The 17,158-nt window shown below is 48.6% G+C and overlaps 1 protein-coding gene across 1 annotated transcript in view; it reads left to right on the top strand.

Annotated features, from left to right (window-relative positions):
- DNAH1 (dynein axonemal heavy chain 1) overlaps positions 1-17,158 on the top strand; it is a 62,468-nt gene that overhangs the window by 31,764 nt on the left and 13,546 nt on the right. Inside the window, exons 36-55 of the mRNA XM_088527466.1 lie at positions 1,322-1,499; positions 1,719-1,913; positions 2,574-2,693; positions 3,333-3,491; positions 3,770-3,874; positions 4,498-4,638; positions 5,145-5,305; positions 5,711-5,868; positions 6,001-6,174; positions 6,565-6,603; positions 7,716-7,894; positions 8,642-8,872; positions 10,102-10,298; positions 11,204-11,339; positions 12,430-12,638; positions 13,338-13,509; positions 13,826-14,017; positions 14,411-14,521; positions 15,424-15,609; positions 16,570-16,761. Of these exons, the coding sequence (XP_088383592.1) occupies positions 1,322-1,499; positions 1,719-1,913; positions 2,574-2,693; positions 3,333-3,491; positions 3,770-3,874; positions 4,498-4,638; positions 5,145-5,305; positions 5,711-5,868; positions 6,001-6,174; positions 6,565-6,603; positions 7,716-7,894; positions 8,642-8,872; positions 10,102-10,298; positions 11,204-11,339; positions 12,430-12,638; positions 13,338-13,509; positions 13,826-14,017; positions 14,411-14,521; positions 15,424-15,609; positions 16,570-16,761 (3,235 nt within the window). The remainder of the gene's footprint in view (positions 1-1,321; positions 1,500-1,718; positions 1,914-2,573; positions 2,694-3,332; positions 3,492-3,769; positions 3,875-4,497; positions 4,639-5,144; positions 5,306-5,710; positions 5,869-6,000; positions 6,175-6,564; positions 6,604-7,715; positions 7,895-8,641; positions 8,873-10,101; positions 10,299-11,203; positions 11,340-12,429; positions 12,639-13,337; positions 13,510-13,825; positions 14,018-14,410; positions 14,522-15,423; positions 15,610-16,569; positions 16,762-17,158) is intronic.

Below are 17,158 nucleotides of genomic sequence, written 5' to 3'. Positions count from 1 at the left end.
TTTCAATTGCTTTGGAGCAGATGCCCCTGCTCCAGCTTAAAAACACTTGACATGTTTCTGAAGAAAAGCGAGCTTTACATTGCACATTTGGACTGTGATGAATAAACATGCTGGTGGCCTTAAATAATGTGAGACAGCTTCCAGGCGTGGAGGGACAGCAGGTATTTCCTTTCCATCATCAGGGATCCTGCTTATCTTCATGCTTTGAAAGTAAGGGCCAATGGCTTCTTTGCCCTTTTGGCCACCAGGTTATCCAGGCACTAAGGGGTAAGAACCAGTATGACTCTCCATTTGGGCCTGTTGCTCATCACTTGCTTAGGGACAAAGCTAAGGGGCATGTTCCATAAAAACAGGGGGGAAAAAGTAAAATTGAAAACAGGTACCTAAAAAAAGTGCGAGCAAATAAACATTTCTGATGTTTAGTCCAAGAGCTATCCAGACCTGGGTTCTAGTGCATCCTTACTGAAGGACATTTTATATGATATGCCAGTTAAACTTGACAACTTATTTACAGTGCTACTCTTCCCAAGGGCACATGCAGGCACATCCAGGTGACAAAAACTACAGCATCCACATAAAATGCAGTTATGGCCATAAATCCATCTGCTTTAATCAGCTGAGCTTTAGGACAAACTGTTTTTCCTCAATCTCAGTAACAATACCCTGAGCATCACTACCACTAGATAAATAACAAATAATTATTTAATAATGAAAGTGGAGTTTAGGACCTGAACTGAAATTGCACTCCCGGTTTCCACGTAGAGATTAAATTCTCAGTGTCACCAGCCATCGCTCCTTGTCTGCTCTCCTTTTCACCAGCTGAGGATGGAAAACTTAGTTATAAGGAGGGTAGATTCAGGCTCCTTAGCCTTGAATTGTATGTCCTGACATACAGCCATGCAGCTGAAGCAACTATTTAGCAGAGAACCTGTCCTGAGTCTCCCTTTATACTTAGTGGAGAAGAGGTGCCTCCAGAGAGCCAGCTGAACTGGATGCTGGCAGCACCTTATCTGTTCTCACTGAGGACAGTTAAAGGGAAACTTGACATCTTAAAGTTAAATGGCACAAAGCCCACATCCTAATGCCCAAAGAGATTGCCTCACGGTGCCGCTCAGATGGAGACACATAGTAAAAGAAAGAACAGGATAAACCTTCATGAAGCTATTAACAAGTGAGGCACAGTTATACTCAGGCACATGATCCAGGGCAAGACTCTGAATCCATTACCTTATGTAGAAGCTTTGCCACCCATTTCATGAAAAAAAACAGACAAGAAAAAGAGAGAGAATAGGCCAAGCGCTGCCTCCCTCCCACCTTTCAGGACAGATGGGATCCTTTCCTCGCTCATCCGGCGTGGAGCTGTGGCCACGGACACCAACAAGAAGTGGTATATGTTTGATGGGCCAGTCGATGCCGTGTGGATTGAGAACATGAACACGGTGCTGGATGACAATAAGAAGCTGTGTCTCAGCTCAGGAGAAATCATAAAGCTTACCGAGGTATCTCATTGCTGCTCTTTTTGCTGCCTGTTGTCTCTTGTTTTCTTTCTCCCCGCTGCTGAACAGACTTGCCTTTTGCTTTCCACTTGAGCTACATGACTAACTTGTGTGGAAATCTGTGTTTCAGTAGTAGTCCTGTCCTGGCCAGACTTCTGCTGTGGTGACCAACAGAACAATTGTGCTGAAAGATCCTTGCTTTTCCTCTTTTGGAATTCCCAGAACATGACCATGATGTTTGAAGTCCAGGACTTGGCTGTCGCTTCCCCCGCCACAGTCTCCCGCTGTGGGATGGTTTACCTGGAGCCCAGCATCCTGGGGCTGGAGCCCTTCACCGAGTGTTGGCTGAAGAAAATCCCAGGCATCATGAAGCCCTTCTCAGAGCAGTTGGCCTCGCTCTTCAGGAGATTCCTTAAGGTAAACTAACATGCTCTTCCATGACCTGGAGCCCCTCAGCTCTGCTGTTGACTGGCCTATACTTCAAGACAGGGATTTAAATGGCATCGTAGGAGCACTTCAGACTGCTGTATACAAACTGCTCTGTGAATTTCCTGGGTTTTAATGGATATTATTCAATTATACCAAGAGATGTGACTCAGTTTTCTTGGCCATTATAGTGTTTTGTTTGTTTGCTTTAATTTTAAATCATCCTCCAGCCAAAATCACCCCTGGATCAGTTCCATTTCTTACAGTGGTGTTACTTCTGGGAGAAATTCATAACAACAAGTCTTGCTACTTCCACTCTGCTCCTGAGCCATGAATAATGCAGAGCTGAGGATAGCTCTGAGAGGAGCAAACCATTTAACAACACTGCTGGTGCAAGGTGTTGGTCACTTCTAGAGCCAAAAGGTGGGCCCAAAGCTTTGATATAGTTAAAACTCAACCTAGATGTCTAGCTTACCTCTGTCCAGTAAAACAGCAGTGCTTGGAACACAACAGGAGATGACAGCATTCTCAGCAGTCCGTTTATCCTCAACATAACCTGCAGGGAAGAGAGGAGAAACCAGAACTCTAGGGGACAAACAAACTCAAATGTGTGTGGCAGTGACACCGAGCTGTTCCCACCTTTCCTTACAGGAGGCTATCACCTTTGTCCGAAACTCTGTGAAGGAGATAATTGCCTCAACAGACAGTAACCTCACGAGGAGCCTCCTCATGCTGTTGGAGTGTTTGTTTCAGCCTTTCATTGCCATCGAGGTAGGATTTTGCTGCTATTGCCTGTGTGTGCCTCTCACCCTTTTGGGCACTAATTTGTGCAGAGGATAAGTCACTGGGGAGCAAGGAAACCTCAAAGTGCAGCACATATACATGGCAGAAGGCAGTACAGCATCCTGCAGAGTGCAGGCAAACCTGAAGGCCATGCACAATCAGGGGAAGGAGAGCTAGAATATAACACAGGCTAAGCACACAAGCAAGAATTAGGCTTTGGTCCACTGAGAGAACAAACAGGTAAGCTCCAGGCCAAGCAGGCTGGATGTAAGAGGTTCACATATTTATAGCAGAGGGAATTGGGGAGTGAGTAGAAAGCAGAGATCAGAGCTAAGCAGCAATACAACTCAGATTGCAGGTACTTTGAAAATTAGTGTTGAAGGAAGATGGGCAATTTTAGAATTAAAATCGTCCAAAACTAAATTATACTCCCCTCCCAAGGAGGTTCTCAAGCACACCAGTGGAATAGAGGAAATTTTAATCCACAGATTATAATGAAAAGACCTGAAGAAAGGTCTAAAAAATTTCTACATATAAGCTGATAGAAGAACACTCACCTTAAAGAAGAGTCTGTATTTTATGCAGCTTAACCAGGCTTCACAATTTCTGCTGTTCTTGGCTCCTCAGGGAATTAGGAGTATTCCCCAGGAGAAGGCAGCACGTATCGGAGAGCTGATTGAACCCTGGTTTATGTTTGCCTTGATCTGGAGCGTGGGTGCTACAGGAGATTCCCAAAGCCGCGTGGCCTTCAGCTTGTGGCTGAGGAAGAAGATGGCAAAGGAAAAGGTAAAGGAAAAGCAGATCCTTTCTCATTATAGAGGAGCTGCTAATGAGGGGTAGGAGTCAGAGCTCCTTGAATCCTCTAAGATTTACAAAGGCTTCCTCCTAGAATCCAGTACACAACCATCAAGCTTCAAGAGACAACCTGAGCTAGAGGCCCTGGGAGAAAGGCAGGAGCAACCTGCAAAATGCTGTTACTAAAGTGCCCTTTTCTGCAGCAGCCCAGGTCCTCATGTGAGTTCAGCAGCGTGGCCCCTCCATTCACCACAGCTTTATTCCCACAGATACAGTTACTTTTCCCAGAAGAAGGGCTGGTATATGACTATAAACTGGACGATGCTGGGCTCAGTAGTGCTGAAGATGATCTGGATGACGAGATCATTAAAGAGGTAAAATACTTCACCTGTCAACTCCCAACTGGGAAATTCAAGGCAGGGAGGAGGGGCAGGAAGCACCAAGACCTTGCAGGATTTGGGATCTGGCAAGACTTTCTCATCAAAAAGAAATAAGAAAGGCCCATAAGAACCATGTGAGAATGCTTAAAGTGAAATCAAACCTTTCATTAAAGGAAGAGGACAGTTTCTTGCCCTCCATGTGACTCTCAACGCAACAGCAAAGAGAGCACCAAACATGGAGATTCCACCTAAATCCTCTTTAGTCCTCTGCAGTGGACTACTTCTCACAGGGTAGGTCAGGTTAAAGCAGAATTCCACTTACAAACATCACAAATGCTGCTTCTCGTCATTTGAGCTGAGCTTTCAGAAGGAAAAGTGTGTTATTTCTAAAGGAATAGTCTCTAACTCTTAGGCTACCTGCCTTCCTACAGGAAAATGCATGAGGAACCTGTGGAATAGCAAGACTAGACTGAGTGACCGGGCTCTGAATTCCTGGTCAAAATCTGAGCTTCTCCACAAGGAGCTTCAACAGGGGAAAAACACATCAGAAATGCCACTTCCTTGTTCCCACAGTGGCAGATGCAGGTACCTCCTCTAAATACACCCCTGTCTTCCAGGTGCACTGGGAGAAGTGGCTGGACTCTACTGCACAGTTCACCCTCGTTCCGGACACCAACTTCTGTGACATTATCATCCCCACAATGAATACAGTCCGGATGGCCCATCTCCTGGAGCTGTTGCTCACCAACCGTAAGCCAGTACGCACTCAGCCTTGTCTTTGCTTTTGGGTTCAACTTCATTCTCTTAGACAGAAACATCTTTTCCTCTCCCATTGTTTTCAAAACCGGGCAGTTTCCTGATTTCCTTAGATTCTTCCTCACTTTCATGGGTCTGTTGTGCTTAAACAACAGTTGTCCATTTAGTTTCTCGGGCACCAGGCTGATGCCCCAGAGCAATAACAACTCTCAGTAGCTCCAAGTGCAGTAATTTCTAGTTCCCTCCCCGTCAGGATGACAGTCTGTCACTGTTCCTCTTTACCTGCTTTCTGCAGTTCCCTCTCACACTTCTGTGGTTGGATTTCTTCCATGTTGAGATATGCAAGCTCAAGCAGGGATCCTTGCTGAAGGAGGGAACCTTCTGCCTTCTCCCAGCCTTTGAAAACCCACATGAGCAGGAGTCTGCATTGCTGCCAGCAAGTGTCAGAGAGCTGGAAAATATAAACCACCCACCTGTAGTTACACTGCACTGCTGATTGTACTTCCAGGTTCTTTGTGTTGGTCCCACTGGCACAGGAAAGACTCTCACTATTGCAGACAAACTTCTGAAGAATTTGCCTCTCAAATACATCTCCCACTTCCTGATGTTTTCTGCTCGCACCTCTGCCAACCAAACTCAGGATCTCATTGATAGCAAACTGGATAAGAGGCAAGTTTTCTTCCTGTGTTTGCACCACTGAGCTCAGTGTTTGCACTATCAGCTTCACCATTTATTCTAAACCCAAGACCTGAAGGGGCCCCTGACAAATACAACTCTGGATAACAGAAACAGGGCAAACACCAAACCTGATCTGGGACAAAATTTGGCCCATAGGATTACAGGGATGTCAGTGCCTCAAATATTGCATTAGATGTTTTCTATGCAAAGGCTTAAAGGAAAGACTACCAAAGAGCTATAAAGGAGTCTAGGGAGGAGGTTAAGTGTAGAATGCCTGAAAATACTGCCCCAGAAAGCCTGTAGGAGAGAGAGGGGAAAGGAAAAAAAAAGACTTTGGATTGAGTTACAAGTACCTTTACAATGGGAGGTGTCCTGGATCCTCTGTCCTTCTCACAGGCGAAAAGGTGTGTTTGGGCCTCCCCTCGGGCGCTACTTCATATTTTTTATCGATGACTTGAACATGCCTGCGCTGGAGACGTATGGTGCTCAGCCACCCATTGAGCTGCTGAGGCAGTGGATGGACCACCAGGGCTGGTACGACCGCAAGCAGATCGGTACGACCGAGAACCTTACCCAGGGCTTCCAGCAAAAGTTGTCCTGTTGATAGATGCAAACCTACCGAGGAGATCCTCAGGAAGCATTTTGAGCTTTAGCTCCGTGTCCCCTCCTGATTTTGTTCTCCTCAGGTACTTTTAAGAAGCTGGTAGATATTAATTTTGTCTGTGCCATGGGGCCTCCTGGAGGAGGAAGGAATCCTGTCACTCCACGCCTTACCCGCCACTTCAACTACCTCTCCTTCACGGAGATGGAGGACAGCAGCAAGAAGACCATCTTCTCCACTATCCTTGGCAGTTGGATGGGTAAGTTCTGCAGACAACTGCTGCCTCCTTCTCACATTGCAAGTTAACCTGGAGGTGGAAAGGGAAAGAATTCATCTGACAATCTGATCAAAATGTTGGAAACTGGAGCTGGCATTAATTGAAAGCTGCTTGAAAGTGCTTTTGAGAGACCGAGTCTTAGTAAACAGAGACCATCTGCTGTTTAGTCTTAGGGTGAAACTCTACTTGTGCAAATCAGCAAACTTCAAAGTAAATTAAGATGTGCCAGTTTCAGTCCTCACAAAATTCGGAACTATCTGTATCATAAGGTATCCCACAATAGAGGCTTTTCAAAGAGGATTTTGATGGGCTACATGTCCTCCACCTCTGCAAGTTTAGCAACAACTTATGTTTTCTCTCTTGGTTTTCTAGATGGGCTCCTAGGAGAAAGGAGTTACAGAGATCCAGTGCGTAAGTAAGAGCAGCAACATGCGAGAGAGAGAGACTGTGAGCAGAACAAGGCTGCTAGAAAGAAACCAGCACAGTTTACCTGTGCTTTCAGTAGGCAGACACTTGCCCAGACGACAGAGCCTTCTGCAGAAATGGAGCCTTCTGTTCCTCTCCATCTGCTGCAGCCTGTGGACAGCTGAGCAGGGAGGATTTGAGCATGGTGCTGCCGCCACCCGGGGGAAAAAATAGGGTTCACTTAGAGTGAAATGAGTTTTCTTATATTTGACAGGGTGGGAATTTAGGATCACCTTTGCAAATTTCCCTCCTCTGCAAATCTGTCAGCAGGAAGGAGTGAGAACAGTGGGCTATGAGGAAGGCAGAGCAGAGCTTTCCAAGTGCTCATATGGGGGTTCTTTGCAATACCAAGAAATGTCAGTACCTGACTATGAGCTCCAGAGCCTACCAAAATGCCTAGCTGCAATTTAAAAGTAAATCAAATAAGGAACTAAAAAAAGAATGTGGAATGCTTGGGTGTCACAGGACTCTACTTCCCCAAAGGCATTTGTAATGAAATCTGTTGGGATTTAAAGCCGCATTTTGTGCTCCAAAACTGGCAGTTGTGTTTAAATCCTACTCCACTCACCATCACATAAGAAACCATTCCTCAGGGACTTTGCGTTTGTTAGGCTCAAGGAGCTGCCAGGGTGTTTAACTAAGAGGGTGCTCGCACGCACCTTCTAGCTTACAAGTAGCCAAGACCCCGCTGAAGAGTTTAAGATGGAAGAAGAAAACCCACCCAGAGCACTTAATGTGGGCACTGATGTGGCCAGGGCTCCCCTCTCCCTGGGGTGGACAGAACTTAACGCTGTGTGTGAGGCATCCTTCCCTCCCCAGATCTGGTCCCCCTTGTGTTCATCCCAGCTGGGCTCAGCCTCTGGACAGCTTTGGGCAAACTCTTCAGCTGTAATGAGCAGTGATTTGATCAGGGCCCCACACAGACTCTGTGTAAGAAAACATTAGAAAATCACGTTCCTGGCAAAGTCCTAGCAACACTTTTGTCACTCACACCTGGCCATGCTGCTGTCCCAGAGATGCCACCTTGACATCCTCTCCACCCTCCTCTGTCCCTGCAGCGGGAGCGCTTGCTGTCAAGGACTTGAACGAGCCTTTGGTTGATGCCACTATCTGCGTGTACTCAACCATCACGTCCACGCTGCTGCCTACGCCGGCAAAGTCGCATTACACCTTCAACCTAAGAGACCTCTCCAAAGTGTTCCAGGGCATGCTCATGGCTGAGCCCAGCAAGGTTGAGGTCAGTCCTCTCATCAGCCGTTGCCCCAGGGGAAAACTGGAAGTGCTGCAGCTCACGCTCACCAATGGGGCGATTGCTTCAACAGCTCCTTAGATACTTGCATTTAGATATTGTTCAGTGAGTGCTGTGTCCTGCCTTTTGGAGAGCTCTCCTAATACCATTAGGACAAGCCGTTGGGTGAGTGGGCACAGGGAGTCAGTGCTAAGCAGCCCTGGCATTCGTTCCCATAGGGCTGTATGAGGACAGACTGGGGGACCACGGGGCAGAGGTATTACCTTATTACCAGGTTATGCTAGTGGAGGGCCTTTACCCTCTCCGCTCTGCTGAGGACTTCAGCCTAGCTGGAAGGTGGTGACTCACCACAGGGAGTACCAGGGGATTTGGCTGTGCTACGCTTTACTAACAGGATCTTTCCTGAAATCTGAAAGCTTGTGAAAGCCGTGAGGGAGAGATGAGGACAAGCAATATGAAAAGAAAATCTATCAAAGAAAGCTCAGAATACAGACAAATAGAGCAGGTATTAATGAAGCAGTAATGAGCTCTCTGCAAAGCAGCTGTTATGGCAAGATTTGCTTTTGTGAAGGGAAGGGAATACAGCTTCCTCCCCGCAGTTCCTTCTCCCCTCCAGCTGTGTTCCAGCAGGAGAAAACAGCCACATGCGGGGCAGGGACTAGCCCTCCTGCTGGAGAAGCCCTTGGCACTTCTCTGCTTCTCTAATGGGGGGATTCTGCTGTGATTTCCTACCAGGACAAGCTGCAGCTGCTGAGACTGTGGTACCACGAGAGCTGTCGGGTCTTCTGTGATCGCCTGGTCAGTGACGAGGACCGCACCTGGTTTGATGACTTGATGAAGCACATGATGGAGGAGTTAGGCACCACTTTTGAGGAGGTCATCCCCTCCCAGCCAGTTCTGTTTGGTGACTTCATGTTGCAAGGTGCTGATACCAAACTGTATGAAGCCATTGAGAGCCAGGAAAAGGTAGGAGGACTCTGGAGACCTCCACCATTTTGTAATTTAGGTTCACATTCTAAAAGTCTTCTGCAAAGAAAAAACACACACACACACAGTTAACTGTAGGGCTGCTAAAACAGTCCAGAATTACAGACTTGAGCAGGGTTCTCCTCTGGGCTTTCACCTCAAGTATGGACAGGGGCAGCATTTGGAGCAGATGGGAGGCTGAGGTGGAACAAGCTGTCTCTGCATTGCCATCGTGGGGACAGGCTGCAGCGCCAGTTCTCAAGTGAGCCACTCTCTAGACAGAAAAGTGAAATTTGCTAGAAAGAAAAGGCACATTAGCCCCAAATAATACTACATTTGCTGTTACAGCCTTCGCAATTGACCTTTCCAAGTTAATTAATGTTATTTCCCATATTCCCTGTTGGGGAAGATATGGGGAGTGCTTTGGTAGTGCTAATTAAGCAAAGGCGGCCAGCAGTGCATTTTGCACTCGTTATCAGAAACAGAGGATAATGCTGTCATTTTTTCCTCTTGTGATATCTGTGTGACAAGCACTGCTATTCTCTTTCATGATGTCGGTGGGCACCAAGGTGGGCGCTACTGAGACAGTCAGGGGTAGAGGGGCCACACAAGCTGCTGATGCCCACCAGCCTCTGGCTCTTCTCACGTCAGAGAGATTCCTGACGGGTTAGGACTAGACCCCATATGAATTGGGGCTTCATCTCTTACTGTAGACCATGGGCACTGCTGAAGAGAGCCCTAGAAAGGACTGAGGACACTGCTCCTACCACTGCTATGTGCTTCCCCTCTGCCCATCTCCAGCCAGAGGGGTTCCCTTCCAGTACCCACCCTTTCCAGACAGTATCTTGACCACAGGATGCAACAAACAGCTCTAGCCCAAAGCACCCCACTCAAAGGAAGGCCCTGACCTGTCGCCAGTTTTATTTTGAACTATTCCTTGCTGCTTTTCCAGGAAAACAGCACTGCTGGGAACAACAACCTTTAGTCACTTGCCTGAGTTGGTTTAGGTCACCATTCAGCAGCTGCCACCACAAGCCAAGCTCAGCCCACTCCATGGCAGCTCCTGGAGAAACACAGAGCAAACAGAAATGTCACCTCCCCACAGGCAGCTCTGAGGGACCAGCCTCACCTTCCCCAAGGCCTGGCCATGCTAACAGCCCTCCAGTAGCCACCCCCTCCATCACAATTGCTTTTATCTGGTGGTATCAGTTGACTCTCCTTGCCCACAGCTGAAGGCGGTGATCGAGGAGTACCTGGAGGAGTACAACCAAATGAACACGACGGAGATGAAGCTGGTGCTCTTCATGGACGCCATGCAGCACATCTGCCGCCTCAGCCGCATCCTGCGGCAGGCGCTGGGCAATGCGCTGCTCCTGGGCGTCGGGGGCAGCGGCAGGCAGTCTCTCACCAGGCTGGCCTCCCACATGTGAGTCAGGTGCTCCCATACATCGTGTGGAGCAACTCCATGATGTTGACGCTAGAGGAGTGGCTCTTCCTGTCTTTCCTTGCATTGTTTACTCATTTTCCTGGTTGACACTTCATGTATAAAACTCAGAAGCCAAGGGCTGGCTGACATGTATGTCTATGCTAGAAAAATGGGAGCCTCTAGCTTGCTGTTAGCTTGGGTTGCTCCTGTAGGTGTGCGGCAAATGCAGCACAATCTGAGTCAAATCACTCAGCACAGCAATGGGAGTGACACAGGCTCCTTCTTGGCAGCTGGGCAGCAGGAAGGTGATGACAGGCATTACCAGTGACAAGTGATCGAGTGACACCGATAGCCAGGCAAGCCTCCCCTTGGGTCTTGGGAACCAGTGGCTCCTGAGAGGGATATCTGAGCAGCCAGGGGAATAGGCCAGGGCAAGCAAATTCTTCAGGTCCTGAATACAGGAAACAATCCTAGAAAAATACAACTAGAGTTCCCAGACACATCTGCACTGAATGCAGGATCACAAAATGATTGACAGGGCTGCTTCCCCTGCACTGTGAAGCACTGTTCAAGGATGTGTGCCTGGGTCCAAGAAGCTGGGTAATTCCTGTAGCTTCTCCCTGGTTCTGGCTAGTTCACATATCTCTGTTCTACATGAGCTGGAGCTTCTACTTTTCATCTAAGTGACTGGTTTTACCACCCTCATTCTGTTGCAGCCCTGCCTTCCTTTCGGTTAGCTGTGAATAAAACACTCAGAGTTGGTGACTGAGTGTGCACAAGGACATGTGTGTACTCGGTGTAGGAAAACAACTTGCTCTTCTCCCACTGTATCCACAACATATACTCATGACTGCTGTAAGAGGTGTTTGGCGCGGGATATAACTCCAGAATTCTCTTTCCTTTAGGGCCGAGTATGAGTGTTTCCAGATTGAACTGTCCAAAAATTACGGCATGACAGAGTGGCGAGATGATGTGAAGAAGATCATGATGAAGGCAGGCCTTCAAAGCCTACCGATGACGTTTCTGTTCGCAGACACACAGGTACAGCAGTGCTAACACAGCGGAGGGCTGGAGAGGAGTCAAAAGCACATTTCTAAGCTCAAGAAAACCCTTAAAGAGGATTGTGATGCTTGATATGAAGCCAACACAACATTTATCTCCCCAGGGGCCCACCCTCACCATTTTATAACTCCCAGGGAAAAAAAAAAAAAAAAAAAAAAAAAGTGGGACATTTCTTGCTAGGGGGACTGCAAAGCTGTGTGCTAGTGGGCTGGTTCTGGAGCTCCAAAACTCCTCCCTTGCAGCGTGGGCTCCTTCTGTACAGTTGGTGGGATCAAAGATTTTAAACCCACCTGCCTGGAGCTAAACACTATGCTGACCACTGACACTAAGAAGGACTGTATTTTTCTCCCTTTCCTTTCAAAGACACCTGTAGATTTAGCTACACTTTGCTAATAACTTAGCCAAATTCTGGAGTTCAGTTATGTTCCCTACAGGATGTTATACTGTCTTCATTATCATAGGAACCAAGTCCCTTCTGGCAGTGCCTTAAGCAGTGAGATTAACATCTGTCAAGCACTGCTTGTTCACTCATCCTTTTTTCATGTAGTGAAGAACATATATGTGGGGGGTGGGGCAGGGGAAAGGAGGGGACCTTTACCTGAATAGATGGATGATATGTATTTCAGATGTGCATAGGTAGGAAGAGGAAGCTCATACTTTGATATCTCCATAAAATTACCATTTTTATGAGCTTTACTCTAATAACAAAGAATTTTTCTGTGCCAGAAGAACAAAGACTCAGAGCATCTAGTGCCTGGAGTGTGACCACAGAGTCATCTCAGGGCAAGGAGCAAGGAGCAAAGCCTTGAGCACAGTCTTGTTGGTGGGAGGCAGTGAAGGAGCAGAAGAAAGGTTTGGTCCTAGCCCTACCACCTCTGCCCTCCACCAATCATAGCTGTTCAGCTGCAAACTCTGTCACTGTATGTGTCACACAAGCCCAGTGATCACCCAGAGGATTCCTTGTCACAGAGGCTGAGGACTATATTTATCCATAAGTGATTTATAGGGCATCTGGAGTCTGATTCTTTTATGGCTTAGGAAACCTGGCCTTTTTTGCCCCCTTACTTAGATTAAAAGCGAGTCCTTCCTTGAGGATATCAACAGCATGCTCAACTCGGGTGATATTCCCAACATTTACAACCTTGACGACCAAGAGCAAATCATGACAGCGATGAAGCCCGTCATTCGGGATCTGGGCCTGCAGCCCACCAAGGCCAACCTGATGGCTGCCTACACGGGACGGGTGCGCAGCACCATCCACATGGTCCTGTGCATGAGGTACCTCCTGCCGAGACGGCCTCCTCGTAGCCGTGTTCGTTATCCCCGCGTTGTGCGTTGCCTTGCGCCGCTCCTAGGGTTGGTACTTCTGAACCCGTGACCTTGGGGTAAGGTTTGTGTACAGCCTTCCACAAGGAACGGTTACATTCGTTGCTCCTTGCTGATTTTAAAATGAAATTTGAGAAATTTAATATGATTATAGGGGATCCAGATTAAATACAGGCTTCCTCCTCCCTCATGCATCCTTAAGCTCTCTGTTACAAGAAATATTGTGCATGAACGTGGGGCTCGCTGTGGTGCTTGCAGGGGGCTGCCTGAAGATACAAGGTGGTCACAGCAGAGTACAGGGATCAAATCAGGGCCCTGCTTTTGGTCATCTTGTTCAAAATTTGTTCAAAATTCGTTGTTGATCTCCTGAGCATTATCCTTAGTGAGGGGCCCAGAAAACATCACTCCCCTGTCTCAGTGCTTCCAGAATATACTCAGGATGTCTCAGGGATAAACTGTGACCTGCACCTTGGGAGGGTGAAGCATTACCAATACTCTCATTCCCTATTTCCCATCTTTCCTCCTTCTCCCCATATATACTCCCTTCCTTCTTACTCTGTAAGAGTTCAAGATGGTTCTAGGGAAGAAAAGCTATTTTAACGTTGCATCAGTAGCTTGTAACATCTCTTTTCTGCTTTCGTCATGGCATAGCCCTATTGGTGAAGTTTTCCGAGCACGCTTGAGACAGTTCCCCTCTCTAGTGAACTGCTGTACCATTGACTGGTTTAACGAGTGGCCTGCTGAAGCACTGCAATGTGTTGCCTCCTCCTTCTTGAATGAGATCCCAGATCTTGGTGCCAATGAAGAAGGCGTGGATGGGATGGTAAGAGCCACACTCAACAAGCAAAGCACAGATACCTATGGGCAGACGATGCAGGCACCTGCAGAAAAGGCCCTACCTTGTAAAGGAAGTGTTTCAGGACACCTTCATTCAAATTCCTATGCCCTGAGGTGGTCACATAATTTTTTCATCCTCTGTCCTTGTGGCCTTCCAGCAAGGCTGTGTGGCTTACCCTCTTATTTGAAGCCTGCATCCGTGTGCAAGCTCCCTGCAATCATATACTTAGGCTCCTTATAATCCTTGCCTAACACCTGAGCTGTGCTGAATAAGATGGTTTGTCTTCCCTTTCTCCTTGTAGATTCAGATGTGTATAGAAATCCATCAGAGTGTGGCAAAAAAGTGCCAGATGTACCTGGCAGAGCTGGCCAGGCACAATTATGTCACTCCCAAAAGCTACCTAGAGTTCCTCAGCCTTTTCAGTTCCCTCATTGGAAAGAAGAAACAGAAACTGAAGACAGCCATGAACAGGATGAAAAGCGGCCTGGACAAGGTTGGTACCTCACAGCTATGAGAGCTTTAGGCTCCTCTTATCTCCTCTACAGCCACAGAGATGCCAGGACTTAAGACCAGCCCAAGCTGTAACACAGTTTTGCTGGTTGTAATAAGGGTCATAAGATGATAGGATTTAATACAAACTTTAACACTATTTGTGCAGCAGAGCAGTGTCTGCAGAAGCTGCACTCATGACGTGCAGGCACCATTAGACACTGCTGTCTGCATGCACACCCTAACAAAACTGCTCTCAAATCCAGCCTGTTGATTGCAACAGCACCAAGGCAAGACCTGCATTGCCAGCTTGCCTGGGGCAGGGAGCACCCAGAAAGGCCTTTGCTGGGGTTTTCTGTGACTATGCTTGGGCTTTCCCTCTGCTCTGCTCCCCCAGCTCCTGCAGACAGCAGAGGATGTGGCAAAGATGCAGGAAGAGCTGGAGTCTGCTCGCCCTCTCCTGGCAGAAGCGGCCAAGGACACCCTGGCAACTATGGAACAACTGCAGGTACCACTGCTGGACGCTTGTCCAGTCCATGTGCTCAGACAGGACAGGGATTTTGGACTGTGTGGTCAAGAACAAACCTCTCAAGCACCAAGTAGCGTCACACTGGGTTGCATCATGGCAGCACCTCTGCCAGAAGCTTGGGGGACCACTATAGTGACCCTAAATCAGTCCAGCACATGTCTATGGCTGGCAGCACTGCCAGGAAGATTTGCCTTCTGCTGGGGACCCTGCTCTGATATTTGTTGGAGTTGGGCAGGGTATTTGTTCTGCAAGCACAGAACTGTCCCTGTGCTGGCTCTCACCTCCTCCCCAGTTCCTCCCCACCTGTCTCCCACTATAGGGTGGCCAGATTGAGGCAGAACAGAAGCACCAGCATCCTGCAGCTCCACGAACAAAGGCGAAAGAGTTTATAATCTCTCATCTTCCCACATAGCTCACTGGGGGTGGCCTGATCCACTCAAAGATTTGGTTCTCTTCCACATTCCCTTACACCTTTCAACTGGGGGGTGGCAGAAACCATGGAACTTGTCTTAAAACTGTCACTTCTGCCTACCCACAAAACCCTCAGCAAGTTTTGCTACTCCTCCATCTCCCTCTGTATTTGCTGTCACATCCACCCTCTGCTACCAGGGGAGATGAGTAGAGCTGCTAATTCCTGCAGAGCTAACAGTCCCCCAGGGCAGCCAAAACTGGAGACTGTGGATCATCTTCACAGGCCAACAAATCTCCTGCAAGGAGGGGATTCCCTGCAGCAACTAAGCTCCAACATGTGCCTGCCCCTCTAGCAGGAGAAGGCACACAACCTGCCAGGAAAACTGGGATCCTTACCTAGGGATATGGAGACAAGCCAAATAGGTCTTCTGGCTCCAACCGCGTTTCTGAGGCTCTCTGTGGCGTTGCAGGCGGACGCAGCTGTAGCTGAAGAGACGCGAAACGCTGTGCAGGCTGAGGAGGCAAGAGCCAAAGCCAAAGCTCAGACAGCTCAAGCCATTGCAGATGATGCCCAGAAGGACCTGGCCGAAGCACTTCCAGCCCTGGATGCTGCTCTTGCCAGCCTGAGGAACCTCAACAAAAATGATGTTACAGAGGTAACAGGGTTGGGGGAGCATGGAGGGAAGCTGGGCCGGGTTGAGGGAAGCGTCTCTGCTGTGCTGCAAGGCTGCCCAGGCTTTGCAGGCAACTTGTTGCAGCTGACTTTGGTTGGCCACCCTTGGCAACAGTTCCTTCCCATGGGCTTTCAGTATCCCCAGCCTTTTCCAGCATCCTGCCCGAGGTGACACGCACTCAGCTTCACTCTAAGAGCAAACCATGCTGAAGGCTAGAGAGGCAGCAGTTGCTGTTGAGTGTTCCAGCATGTCCTTCCCACATCATACCAGAGGGAGGGATTCAACGAGTGCTCACCCCTGGGTCCTGCCTGTCCCTGTCGCTGAGCCAGGCTGCTAGTCCCTTTGGCCCCTCAGCCTTTCCTGTTCCTGTTCCACACACGGTGCTCGTCACCTGTCACCCCCACGTCACTCCCTCTGCTACCACATTTTCACTAAGGTGGGAAGCTGTGCATGAGAAGCCCATCAACAAGAAGTCCTGGTGAGCAACCAGCAGCAGCTCCAGGGGCTCAGGGAAGGCTGCCAGGGACAGGGATTGCTCAGAGATACCTGGGGGAGGCTTGGGAGGAGAGGCAGAGTTTTCCTAGCAAAACAGCAGTCAAAGCTTTCTCCAGCTCACATTCAACCTGTGATTACCCTCTTTTTTCCTCCCTTAAATGAGTGGGTATAACCAGAAGTCAAGTATCAGCAGCATGCAAGATCAACAGCTTCCTTTTGTCCCCATACTCTCTAGCTGGATGTGGCAGCTGCGTTCCCTCAGGGTCAGAAGAAACCACCTCATGCCCACAGGACCCCAAGCCCTACCTCTGGTCCCCACCTGCCCTTGGCCAGCACTGAGGAACAAGCACCCCAGTTGCTCTGCCCTTCCAGGGTTCTCCAGCAGCTATTGTCAGCAGGGCACTGAGCACCAAGCCAACCCACTGTGTCTCTGCTTGGGTTTTGAAGGTACGAGCAATGCAGCGGCCTCCAGTTGGTGTGAAGATGGTGATCGAAGCTGTCTGCATCATGAAAGAAATCAAGCCCAAAAGGGTGCCAGGAGAAAAGCTGGGCACCAAGGTGGATGATTACTGGGAGCCAGGCAAGGCTCTTCTCCAGGACCCGGGGAAATTCCTGGACAGCCTATTTAAGTACAACAAGGTAAGTAGTGGCAGAGGGGCCTTTCTGCCAGCAATACTTCTCTGGCAAGGGGGCCCAGGTGCCCAGGCCCTCCCTTCTGTCCCTTCCTCTTTCCCATCAGTGCAGGAGGACACAAACCCTGACACATGGTACAAGAAGGGAGTTATCTGATGGCGCGGCAGTTTGGTTCCTCTTGCTCCAGTGTGATGCCTTAACTTCCTTGCCAGGATCTGAGAGAGACTGTAGCTGTGGGAAGAGTCATCCCTTGTAGCTGTGGTTGCAGAAGACCTAGCTGGATTTTGTTATTCCCCAGAAGTCCCCTCTCCAGGGCTTTGTTTTCTGCAGCCCCTCAGCTATCTAACAGAAATGAAAAGCAGGGATTATTTCTTCACCCCTGAGGCTTCTGCTGAGCCCTCAG

Source organism: Tinamus guttatus, unplaced genomic scaffold, assembly GCF_059628265.1.
Source record: "Tinamus guttatus ecotype Peru unplaced genomic scaffold, ASM5962826v1 Tinamus_guttatus_pri_ptg000026l, whole genome shotgun sequence".
NCBI classification, from domain to species: domain Eukaryota; kingdom Metazoa; phylum Chordata; class Aves; order Tinamiformes; family Tinamidae; genus Tinamus; species Tinamus guttatus.
This window is presented reverse-complemented; position numbering and strand designations above follow the sequence as displayed.